General features: G+C 38.4%; 1 protein-coding gene across 1 annotated transcript; it reads right to left on the bottom strand.

Moving 5' to 3' along the window:
• Positions 1-2,050: 2,050 nt before the first annotated feature.
• LOC140021253 (protein FAR1-RELATED SEQUENCE 12-like) lies at positions 2,051-2,401 on the bottom strand. Its single transcript, XM_072072018.1, has one exon. The coding sequence runs from the start codon at positions 2,399-2,401 to the stop codon at positions 2,051-2,053; it is 351 nt and encodes a 116-aa protein (XP_071928119.1).
• Positions 2,402-13,126: the final 10,725 nt, after the last annotated feature.

The following is a 13,126-nucleotide window of genomic DNA, read 5'->3' as shown; positions in this document are numbered from 1 at the left end:
ATGGAGTTTTGTATTAGTTTTCACATTCTAACTTCCCAATGAAGTATTTTGTAACAACTTTCAATAACATTTAACTTTCTAATAACTATTTTGTAGCAACCTACAAACACTTCGTAACTAACAGTTTACGAATATGGAGTTCTGTACTAATTTGCAAACTATACCTTCCCAAATAACTATTTTGTAACAATTTTTGAACATACTGTAACTTCCCAATAACTATTTTGTAACAACCGACAAACACTTCGTAACCAATAGTCTTCAAATATGGAGTTTTGTATTAATTTTCAAACTGCAACTTCTCAAATAACTATTTTGTAACAGTCTTTGAACGCACTATAACTTTCCAATAACTATTTTGTAACAACCTACAAACACTTCGTAACTAACAGTCATCATATATGAAGTTTTGTATTAATTTTTAAACTGTAACTTCCCAATAACTAATTTTATAACAAACTATAAACCCACTGTAAACAGTCTTTAAATATGGAGTTTTGTATTAATTTTTAATCTGTAACGTCCCAAGTAATTTTTTTCGTAACAATCTTTAAACACACTGTAACTTCTTAATAACTATTTTATAACAATCTTCAAACACGATGTAACTAACAGTTTTTCAAACACACTGTAACTTCCCAATTGGCTTAACATGACATTAGGCTTATCTGGATGTGGTTGAAATAAAGTCATACTTAATTATTATACTCAATTCAGTTTGTCGTGTCCGTTTTATATGCAGCTGACATTGGTGTGTTATAACACTATGCCTACAAGTTTTGAATGATGACTAGTGACAATTCAGACCCATATACATAGCATCATGATGGTATAAACAGAGTTACCGTGTGTGTATATAGTTGTTACAGTCATGTTATTTGAATTAGAACCTTATGAATATTATAACTGTACCAACCTTTCCACTTTCGACCATATGATCGCAACCTACATGGTGCTTCTAGCTGATGTAGATGTGACGTCGATGCACTAGCGTTCAAAGGTGGTTGCACCGTTGATTGATCTTTTTCGGCAAGTTCTATGACATTTGACCTATATTGCTCATGCTCTTGCTCTTGAAGGTGTATAATGCTTCCTTGCTCAGTTGTTGTCATGGTGGCCCCTTGTTGCAATCCCTGACTGATGTTATCGGATACGACTGATGAGGTAGGAATTGGATTCTCCATGCCCATTACATCTTCATTCAGCTCTAGGTTTGGAATGGCTTCAATATTTGTCCTCGTATTAGCATCGTCTTCTTCACTCTGCAATGCATTATACTCAACTTCTTCAGACCCTTCCGCATCAAATTCATCAGCATCATCCTCCTCATCGTTGCCCCCTTCTTTGGCAGATTGAAATTCCAGCTCTTCTTCGGTATCAGGACTCTTGTGCATTGTATAGTCCTCCTGTATAGGTTTTTTTTCCTTTGTCCAATGCTTCAGGCCCAGAAGTGGAAGCTTTTGCTCTTGGCTGAGAAGCGAGCATTTCTGCAATCTTTAATATTCTTCGTTGGCTGCTAACAGCAATGTTATACAGCTCATTTAACTCAACCTGCAGTTACATGACGACATTATCAATCCATAAATGACCCACATGCTCTCAAGAATGGAATACAATACATGCATATACAATACTACATTTAAGTGAAAGTTCTTAATTTAATATTTGTACTGCTGGCTTAGATTCTATAACTTTAAATTCTATGGTAATAAATAAAATGGTCAACGCGAACATCAGGCCAAAAGATATTAGTTATCTGCCCTTCACAATTCAGCTGTACGGCATGAAAAAAGGATGGATTCTCGAGTGTTTGCTCTTGAAAATAATTCAGCATGTTACCTGCTTCTCCATATTTCAAACTCCTTTCCCGTCGAGTACGAAGATATCGTTTCAGGTCTTCCCGAGTATATCCCACATTTTCCATCCCACCTGCCTCCTTTCCCATAAACTCATGGCTCTGTTTCAATGAAATCCCAGCATCCTCGCTTGTTTCAACTTGGAATCCTTGAGCCTCACTCACTTTTCTTTGTAATGGCATCATGTGCGAACATTAAGCAATGTGCAACTCATGGTTATGTTCTAAGATAAGGTCATGTACACGGTACTTCATTATCTCTCTAAGCAACACAATAACCATTTTAGTTCCACACCCTGTTTTCGTCGGCGCTCGTGTCCTTTTTGGCATCACATCACCTTCGTACTTGCGTTTTACACCTTCCTTGCAGTAACTATATCTCCTAGACGTCGTCACACCGTTTTTGTCTTTATTTAGATAGTCTTTGCATACATTAAAATCCGTTTTAAAGGCATAGTTGTTGTAAAACTTGTACGCATCCTCTTCACTATTGAACTCCATTTCTAATTCAGGGGTCCTATCTTCTACCAATTTGTTACAATCCATTACTTCTGCTCCTACTAATTATGCATCAAACACCTTAATTTGCAGCAGTTCATGAATGGTATGTACATAAACGACAACATAAATGTATATTACCATTCATAATGTGTTATGTTACACACATTATTCGTATACCAAATCCTATTATTACGTTCATCGATATGATTAATATTGTACAAATACTCGTACACCAAATCCTATTATACTCTAAGACAACGATATTATGTATGTACAAATACAACTCCGTGTACAATAAGTTATACATATTGTAATGTGTTGGTCACATGTTGTAAGTATATTTTAACTGTATGTACATCCACTCGGATGATTATATTTAGGTTCTAGGTACTTTGTTCACTGGACCTTATGTCATTCGTCAATGACAACCGCCTAAGCCAACTCCGTATTTTTTACTATTTCTATATTTTGAGGGCCAAATAAGCATTTTCTACTCATTGTAATATATTTATTACATCATGTAATTTACTTACAACACCAGGTACACCCATTTATTATTCACATAGGTCGGTCTTTTCCTCTGTTTTACCTCATTTAATTCTGCACCTCCATTATATACACACTGCATGGTCAGGAGAGAAGGGCAAACTAAGATTGTGTCATGAGTATGGACCAACTATTAGATGCACAATGATTCATATCAATTGTAATACAGTACCTATAACCTGTAACTAATTTACAACAGGATGTACATTCGTTCACTTGTTAAATGTGACTTTATTTCTCTCATCTTTCACTAATTCCGCTTGATTTCAATACATACCCCTGGGTCTTCCGATGACTACTATCCCATTATAGTTCATCACTGAAAAGCTAAATGCTCACACACACACACAGATACGGTACAATTTTACTATTCTTCTATCATCTTCATATGATGTCTTCAGTGAATCTAATTTCATCTTTCATTTAACAGATGTGCATTTGGATGACAAATAATTGGCCACAGTTAGTTATATGGTTCAGTCACGTTACCTTCGTCTGCTAATACACTCTACATTTCACCAAATTCAGAGAGTGCAGCTGCTTCTGCTATTAAGTTGAAGGACAGAATCTGGTGTTTTATGACATGTTGAATTTCCTCTGTTTGCTTCTACCTTCCTGCAAGCCTTGTAAGCATTTAAAATGGATACAACATTTGCTGACCCAGTCACCAAAGTCTCTTCTCAGTTTCTCGGTAACACTCTCGGACGGAAATTGTGTCGAGTTTTCTGAGAAAAGAAAACTAAGATAAGAGTTTTCTGTCAACTCCCTATCTTCAGACGGAGCACGCCAAGCCTCTTCCTTCAGCTCTCTGAATTTTGTGCTACAGTTTTCTAAGAAAGAAAACTGAGATACGAGGTTTCTGAAAAAAGAAAACTGAGCTCCCTATCTTCAGACGGAGTACGCCAAGCCTCTTCCCTCAATTTCGTTTTGTGCGGCTAATTCAAAATTTCAATTTGCTTTTCAAAATTTCAACTCTACCGTTTGCTCCGTCTGATTCCGTTTGGAGGTCCAAATTTTTTAATTTGGAACGGCGTCGTTTTTGCCCCTTCTTAAGCCTTCTTGACGTGGATCATTTTTCTCCTCATGTTTTTGCTTGTGAGAGGACCGTTCAGGAGCGGTCGGCCTGACGACCGCTCCTGCCCCGTATCCTTTTACCGGTTTCTCCTCATAGGTCAAGGTCTCATCAATATCAATACTTTCCGGTCGCAAAATATGTGAAGGCTCTGGATGATACTTCTTAAGCATGGACACGTGGAAAACATTATGAATCTGAGACAAACTCGGTGGCAATTCCAACTTATACGCTACCTTTCCCACGCATTGGATAACTTTATAAGGTCCTACAAACCTCGATTGTAACTTTTTTCCTTTCCCAGACATTAAACTTGCTTTCAGAGGTGTAATCTTAAGAAATACGAGATCTCCAACCACAAACTCTAAATCCTTTTGATGAGAACATGAAGATTTGGATTCCCTTCAAATTCAAGAAAATTCGATTGATGGTTGATGGTGCAATCGGGTTCAAGAATCATTGAAGATTTGTCATGCTTATTTCTTGTTATTTATTTAAGTAAGTTTCCAGCAATACTTGTTAGTTAGTCTTGAGTTATTAAGGGAAATAAAGGCTAAGGTCATGTTGACCATAGTTAAGCCAATTGAGTCAATTAGTTTCTTATTCTAATTGAATTATAGTTTTAGGAAAGTAGTTAATTGTTTCCAAATTTATTTAGGAAGTTGTGTCAAGTCAAATAAGGAAGTTTGTATTATTTCCAATTTAGATTAGGGTTTTGAGTCTTGTAAGGCTATAAATAGCCAACTTTATTTAACTATTCAGGGACATGATATTGAAGATGAATTAATAAAAAGAGAGTTGTCTCCTTTTATGGAGTTCCTTGATGGAACTTGAGTTTCTTCTTGAACTGTATCAAGTATTTAGCTTGGATACTTGTGGTGTTCAAGGCAAGATGATTACATCATCTTGTTCTTTCAAGCCAATAGCCAATCCACTAGGTTTCTAGAGACGGGTTCTCGTTAGGTCTAGCAAGGTAGTTATTGTTCCATAACCTGGTCAAAATCGATCCTTCCGCTGCCTGATCGACTTGGTTCTTCAAGACAGGTTCTTGTTGGGTCAAGTTCGTATCATCTGGTATCAGAGTTTCGGCTCTTGTTTCAGGTTAATATCCTTTTGTTTTCTTTTGTTTTCTATTTATTTTTCTAACAAAACCCTAGCCACCTTTTGATTTAAAAGAAACAAAAAAAAATTTTGATTCTTGTTTTCTTGATTTTATCACTTGAGTCTAACCTATCCTGTGATTGATCGAGGTTGAAATTTTTTGGTGTGATTACGTTCTTGAAAACAGGTTTTTCAAGGATTTAACTCCGATTAAATTTTTTTTCCAAGTGAAGTCGTAACCTTGTGTCGAGTCATCAAAAGCAAAAAAAAAAAAAATGACTGTTCACGGAATACTGTTCATCGGCACTATTCACGCCTGTAGTAGTACTGTTCATCCGCTGCTACTGTAGCAACACTGTTTCATAGTACTGTAGCAGAACTGTTCATCCGAAAAAAAGAATTTTTTTTTTCCTTGTGTTTGTTTCCAAAGTGAGTTGTGTCTTGATTGGTTTCCAAATCTTGATTGATATCTTGATTGATTTCCACATCTTGAATGATATCTTGATTGATTGCCAAATCTTGGTTGATTTCCAAATATTGGTTGACTTCCAAAGAACCTACCGATCTAACCATTCCCAAAACACTCCCAACCCAGTTTCCTAACCCGCTACAAAGACCTAGCCCTACATTTTAGCCACCACTTCTCCTACTTTTTAGGGTTGTCCTTAGCCCATTCATCTTATCCACACATTCGGCCATCTCTTCCTATATTTTAGGGAGTTAGGCCGCCACTTGTCATCCCTTTTCAGGAGAGCAATTCGGACAAACAAAGACAAGAAAAGGCAACCTTGATTTAACTATTCATTAGCCTTCTCAATCCAAGGCATTGTAGTTGGGTCTAACACCTTTCGTTCACCTACTTCATCCCAACAAATCAGAGATCTACATTTCCGACCATAAAGTGCTTCATAAGGAGCCATTCGAACAGAAGAGTGAAAGCTATTGTTATATGCAAATTCTACCAGTGTTAAAAATTTACTCCAACTCTCCCCAAAATCAAAAATACAAGTCCTCAACATATCCTCAAGGGTTTGAATCGTCCTCTCAGACTGTCCATCGGTCTGAGTGTGACAGCCCCACCTCACCCTAAGGCGAACCAAAGGGTTCGATGGACTGCCTGCCCAACTCTCGCCAGGACTACGGAGTCAATTCACACAAACCCTATGTAGTACGCGTGAAAACTCAACGAAAACGAACAATTGGAGACCACCAATGGTTAAACAGAGCTTACCAAACCATACGAAAGTACGGGACGTCGATTAAACACTTATACATATATATTTACATCGGAGTCTTGAACCAATGAACTAAATACACGCCAGAGTATTCACGCTGCACAAACTACAATTAGGGTTTCAGTTACAGAGGAGCATAAACAAAAGAAGTTCTACAACTAGCTCAACTCTTTTCTTCCAAAAATCTTGGTTTCAAAACATGGAACCCTGTAAGGAAAACAAAGGTAACAAAAAGGGGTGAGCTTGCGCTCAATGAGGTACCAGACATATAGCAGTAAAATCATGACATTTCACATTAAACAAATCAGGTACACATGCCAGATGTAAAGTAAAGTAGTTAGACACAATGATTCAAATAGGAAGGATACAGGTGGCTCTCAGGAGCCAGATTTCCATTTGCATTACTTGATCCGAACCCCTTGACGTACATAGAACCAACATATCCGTAGACCCCACTTTACACCAATTTCCGTCCACCAAACATACCCCTACCGGGCCCGAACGCCGAACAGAACAGAAGTGGTAATACTCGAGTATACCGGAATTAAGGGTCTCAATACCCAAAGATTCCTGAAACAGACTACCGTGGTTCGTTATCTAATCGACCAAGCCCTTGCCGGCCCGACTTGAGTAACTAGCCACAGGTGTTGAGCTCAGAGGTCACAGAAAGGTCGTTGGATACCAGTCTCCAAACGACGTCCGAACAGACTCAAATACAGATAACAGATTCAGATACAGATAACAGATTACATATAGTCAAGAGGCATACAGACAGACAAGAGAACGAGTGTGATAAAGTACACCCTCGTCTCAAACAGATTAAACAGATAGTACAATCATTCAGATCACAGATTTCAAGTGCAGAAATCAAGTTAAGCAACAAGTGAGGGGAGTGGTACACTCACCAGTTCAAGTACAGGTACTTCCAAAAATTTCCACCCAAAGTGGCCTAATCACCGTGAAACCCTAAGAATAACAAAGGTAAAACAGTTGACATTTCTTCATCCAAAACCGAGTAAATAGGATGCACAAATGAGGTTCGATTACTAGTCAGATACCTCTCCAAGTTATATACTAGTACGAAAAATAAAAGACGGCTTAAGAATAAAAGAAAACAGTTGGTCCTAAGGACATACATGACTCCAAAACCCCTCACTCCTCTCAAAACATCTAATTAGGGTCACAATACCCTTCATATATAGTCAATTACAACACAAGGTTAATAATGCAACCGAAAACCAATTTGAAAGACAATAGGCCTAAAAGCAGGTTTGACGTGTCTCGGTGTTTCGATCGCAACTTAAGTTACGCTTATCAGATTAAGACGAATCTTATGGAATTTCGAAGCTGAGACAGGGATATGTAACTTTGATGAAGACTACTTAGTCCAGTTCTCACCCTAACTAGGTCAAATTTACCAAAACAACCCCAGATTTTCCAGTTCAAAGTTTACTGTGGCAGTCCTGATTCATTCAGTCATATCTCAGCACATACAACTCCAATTCAAGTGATTCCAAAGCCATTTGAAATATAAGATACAAGGATATAATTCTTAAGAAGACATCAACAATCAAATCAGAAGTATTCCCAGTCAAAATAACCAATTACAGAAGCTGATTATCAGTTTCGGATAGAAACAGGGCAGTAGGGGTATTTCGGTCTTTTCACAGGTTACGTTGCTCCGATTGAGCTGAAATTTTGTAGACAACTGTAAAATATCATTATCTACAAGTTTCATGTTTTAACCCAAGGCTAATTCGGCCTCTAACTATGAGTAACAGTACCGGGCAAAATGGTTGAATTGAAACCCTAAATCCGAAATTTTCCGTTCAATGCCGAAATTTTCCGCAAACAACCACAATTTACGCATTCTAGCTTCATTCTAGATCATTTCCAACCATCATACATAGCCACACAATATTAATCATATGAAAACAGAAAAATCATGATTAAATAGAAAAATTCAACAATTGCAACCAAAATCATGAACTAGCCCACAATTTCACCTCTTAAACTACCACAAGCCATCAATTAAACATCATTAGGTAGAAAAGAGAGGTTTCTTAGTTACTCACCTTATCACCTCAAGAAAAGAGACCACTTAGCTCTTTAGCCTTCCAAACCACTTCACTAATCACCTTACAAGCACTAAACTAAGAGGTTTTATGGAAGAAATCCAAGTTTAATCGGTTAAATTGTTTGATTGGAGAAAGAAATGAAGAAGCAAGATGAAAGCTTTCCTTTCTTTTCTCCTTGTGAAGCTCAGCCAAGATGATGAAGAATGAAGGTAATTTTGGATCAATTTGGTACTTATTTGGTAAAGGTAGTAAGATGGTCAAATGTCAAAGTCCAACCTTCAATCACAAGGTGACACTTGTCACCCTTTAAGCTTGAGATTATCTTCTTGTCTCTCCAAGACCAATCCATTTAAGTAACCTCTAATTATCTCTTAACACCTAATAAATTAAACCCAGTATACAAAACTTAACCTAGTTGGCCGAATTTTATCAAACTTACCGCACTAGCGGGTCCCACGTCCGGTATACGCTCTTAATTTCTCAAAAACTAACCGATACTAGAAAATAATCTAAAAACTATATTTACTCATAAAAATTATCTAGAAAAGTTTTCTAATAAAGAAAATGCAGAAAAGCGTGCAATTAAATAAAATAAAGTCTAGAAAATAAGAAAATCCACGGGTTCTCACACTGAGGATGGTAAGTAGTAGTAAAATTCAATTTAGTCCCCAACACCTCTTACATCTTTTGCCAGAACCTCGAAACAAATCTTGGATCTCTATCGGACACAATGCTTACAGGTATTCCATGTAACTTGATAATCTCATCCAAATACAACTTAGCTAACTTCTCCAATGGGTATTTCATATTGATCGGCAGAAAATGAGCCGATTTGGTCAGTCTATCCACTATCACCCAAATAGCATCATGGCCTTTTTGTGTCCTTGGTAAACCTGATACAAAATCCATAGTGATATTTTCCCATTTCCACTCCGGTATCTCCAAAGGTTGCAAAAGTCCCGATGGTTTCTGATGTTCGGCTTTTACTTGTTGACAAGTCAAACAAGTCTGGACAAATTGAACAATTTCCTTTTTCATGCTCTCCTACCAATACAAACTCTTCAAGTCTTGGTACATTTTATTCCCTCCCGGGTGTACCGTAAACTTCGATCGGTGTACCTCTGCTAAAATTTCCTTCTTAAACCCTTCATCCTTTAGCACTACTATCTGATTCCGAAACCTCAATATACTATTCAATCCCAAGGTAAAATCCGACTTTTCTCCCTTTTTGACTTTCTCCACCCACTTTTGCATTTCAAGGTCATTTTCTTATGTCTTTTTAATACATTCCAACAAAGTGGAATTCATTACAATATTCCCAAGGATTACTTTCCTCGGCTCAAGTTGAGGATTCCAATAACTAACCTCTTCCAACAAGTGTAATTCCTTAATCATCAATCCGGCCACTTGTACTTGACGACTCAAAGCATCGGCCACCACATTGGCCTTTCGTGGATGGTACTTTATCGTGCAATCATAGTCTTCTAAAAATTCCATCCACCTACGTTGCCTCAAATTCAGCTCTTTTTGAGAAAACAAATACTTAAGACTTTTGTGGTCAGTAAAAACCTCGAATGTCACTCCATACAGGTAATGCCTCCATTTCTTTAAAGCAAACACTACAGCTGCCAATTCCAAATCATGAGTCGGGTAGTTTTCTTCATGCGGTTTCAATTTCCTAGAGGCAGATGCTATCATCTTGTCATTTTGCATTAAAACACATCCCAATCCTTTCTTAGAAGCATCTGTGTAGATCACAAAGCTGTCTTTTCCATTTGGTAAAGTTAACACAGGCGCTCTTGTCAAACGTCTTTTCAACTATTGGAAACTCTCTTCACACTTGGAACTCCAAATAAACTTCCCACTTTTCTAGGTCAACTCAGTCATGGGTCCAGCAATTCTAAAAAAAAATTGAATAAATCTCTGGTAATACCCTGCTAGTCCTATGAAACTTTGAACCTCAGTAGGGTTTTTCGGTCATTTCCACTTTGAAACAGTTTCTACTTTACTTGGATCTACTTTAATCCCATCCTTAGAAATTATGTGTCCCAAGAAAGTCACTTCTTTTAACCAAAACTCACACTTGCTAAACTTAGCATACAATTGGTGTTCTCTCACAGTTTGCAAAACAATTCTCAAGTGTTTCTCGTGATCTTTCACATTCTTATAGTACACCAAAATATCTTTAATAAACACCACCACAAATTGGTCCAGATAAGGCTTAAAGATCCTGTGCATCAAATCCATAAAAGCAGCAGGTGCATTTGTTAACCTAAATGACATCACGGCAAATTTAAAGAGTCCATACCTCGAGTTGAAAGCAGTTTTGGGTATATCTTTCTCCAAAATTCTCAATTGATAGTAACCCTGTCTCAAATCCAACTTCGAAAATACTACCGTCCCTTGCAATTGGTCAAACAATTCATCGATGTGGGGCAACGGGTACTTGTTCTTGATAGTAACATCATTCAAGTCTCGGTAGTCTATACACAACCTTAAACTCCCATCTTTCTTCTTAACAAATAAGACCGATGCTCCTCACGGTGAGTCACTCTCTTTTATAAAATCCCGTTCCAACAAGTCCTGTAATTGCAATTTCAATTCCTTCAATTCGGCTGGAACCATCCGATATAGCGTCTTAGAGATAGGTGCTACTCCCGAAGTCACATCAATCTTGAAAGTTATTTCCCTTTCTGGGGGTAAGGACTCTAACTCTTCAGGAAAGACATCTGGGTAATCCTTCACTACAGGCATGTCTTCCAATCTCACTTTGTCACTAGGAGTATTGATTAGAAAAGTCAAATATCCCCGAGCCCCTTTACTTAACATTTTCCTAGCTCGGATTCCTGAGATAAGTGCAGACGATGCTAATCTACCCCTTACGTCCAGTTTCAAGGCTGCCTCTCCCGGAATGCACAATTCTACTATTTTTATCTTACAATTCAATTGGGCATTGTAACGGGCTAACCAGTCCATTCCTAGGATCACATCATATCCCTTAATCGCTAAACCTATCAGATCGGCCAATAATTTTCGTTCTCCAACCCAGATCTCACAATCTCTATACCCCAAATTAGCAATTAGACCTTGATCCCCAGTAGGCATTTTAACCTCCAAGTCATAAGGTAACTTAATTGGTTTCAAGTCTATTCCACTCATGAAATTAGGGTTTACAAAAGTATGAGTCGCACCCGGATCAATTAAAATCTTAGCTAAGCTGTGGCAAATAGGAATTGTACCTTCAACCACCTCAGTCGCATCAGGTATCTGTTGATGATCCAGTGCATAAATCCTAACCGGTACCTTAGGTCGGCTCCCTCCAGCACTGGTCTGCTTAGAAGTTGACTTTTCTGACCTCTGAGGGTTACCTCCCAATTTTGGTGCCTTTGGACAACCTGCGAGTTGGTGTTCGGCATTCCCACAAAACAGACATTTCTCCGATTTCCTCCAGCAGTCATTCTCAGAGTGGTTGGGTTTACCACAGTACCCACAAGTAACTTGAGGAGTCACGGCTGAACCACTAGAAGGCACTCCCTTAGCTTGAATCGGACCACTACGACCTCCTCTGGATAAAGCTCCCCTAGCTCCAACAGTCCTTATTCCTTCCATTCCTCTTCCTATTGTGAAAGTCCCTTACTTGCATTCTTGCACTCTCAACCCTTTGAGCTTTCTCGAGGGTCTCAGTAAAAGTAGAGATTTGGGCTACAGCTAAGCCCTCCTGGATTTCCACATTAAGTCCCTGTACAAACCGTCTTATCCGTTTTCGCTCATTAATTACCAACTCAAGGGCATACTTGGAAAGCTTAGTGAACTTCCCTTCATATTCCGCTACACTAAGGGTCCCTTGTTTCAACTTGATGAATTCATCCTCCCTTTTCTCTTGGATTAAGGGCGGAAGAAATTTCTCATTAAATTCCCTCGTGAAATTCTCCCAAGTCCAAGGGGTTTGAGCTCTCTCCCACTTTCCCCTTATCAGATCCCACCACGCACGTGCCACTCCCTCAAATTGGAATGCAACAAAATTCACTCGTATATCCTTGGTATAGTCTAAGGCGGCGAATATATTGGTCATTCTCTCCAACCAATTCTCTGCTATCTCAGGATCGGATTCACCAATAAATTTAGGTGGATTAAACTTCAAAAACCTTTCAAAGGCTCTATCCTCTCCTCTATCCTGTCCCCCAGGATGGTTAAGTGGTCCAGGACCTTGTTTTTCCGTTAAATGTTCTAGGATATCAGTCATCCTATTAATGGCAGTAGCCACTTGATTTTTCTCTACATTTTTCTGTTTCTGGGTCGGTCCAATTGCCGATCCTTGGTCATCCCCATGAGGTTGGGCCTGTCCAGTCCCTCGCCTATGGCCTCGACCACTTCTTAGTCCTTCCATTATCCTAGGCGTGCCTAGTGCAAAAAATAAATCAATTATGCAAGAAAAAGTGAAAAACAAGAACCAATCACGAAAACATCGGAAATAACAATAATTTACATTCATTAACATGTCAAGATCCATACAATTAGCAAGTCATGGGGGAAATCACAAAAATATAGCACACAAGTGCTACAAGAGTACTTTTAGTCACAGAAGACTATAGTAAAAGCAAGTGCCATAAAAGTTGGCCACACAGTCATGCAAAATACAATTGTCTCAGCACTTAGCATCACCCCTGCTAATCCTATCTACACCAGTCAAAAGGGTCAAAAGATTCGATCACTAGGGACCTAGTCCACAGTAGGACTA

Source organism: Coffea arabica, chromosome 11e, assembly GCF_036785885.1.
Source record: "Coffea arabica cultivar ET-39 chromosome 11e, Coffea Arabica ET-39 HiFi, whole genome shotgun sequence".
Lineage (NCBI taxonomy): Eukaryota > Viridiplantae > Streptophyta > Magnoliopsida > Gentianales > Rubiaceae > Coffea > Coffea arabica.
Note: the sequence above shows the minus strand (reverse complement) of the source record. Positions and strands in the feature narration are given on the sequence as shown.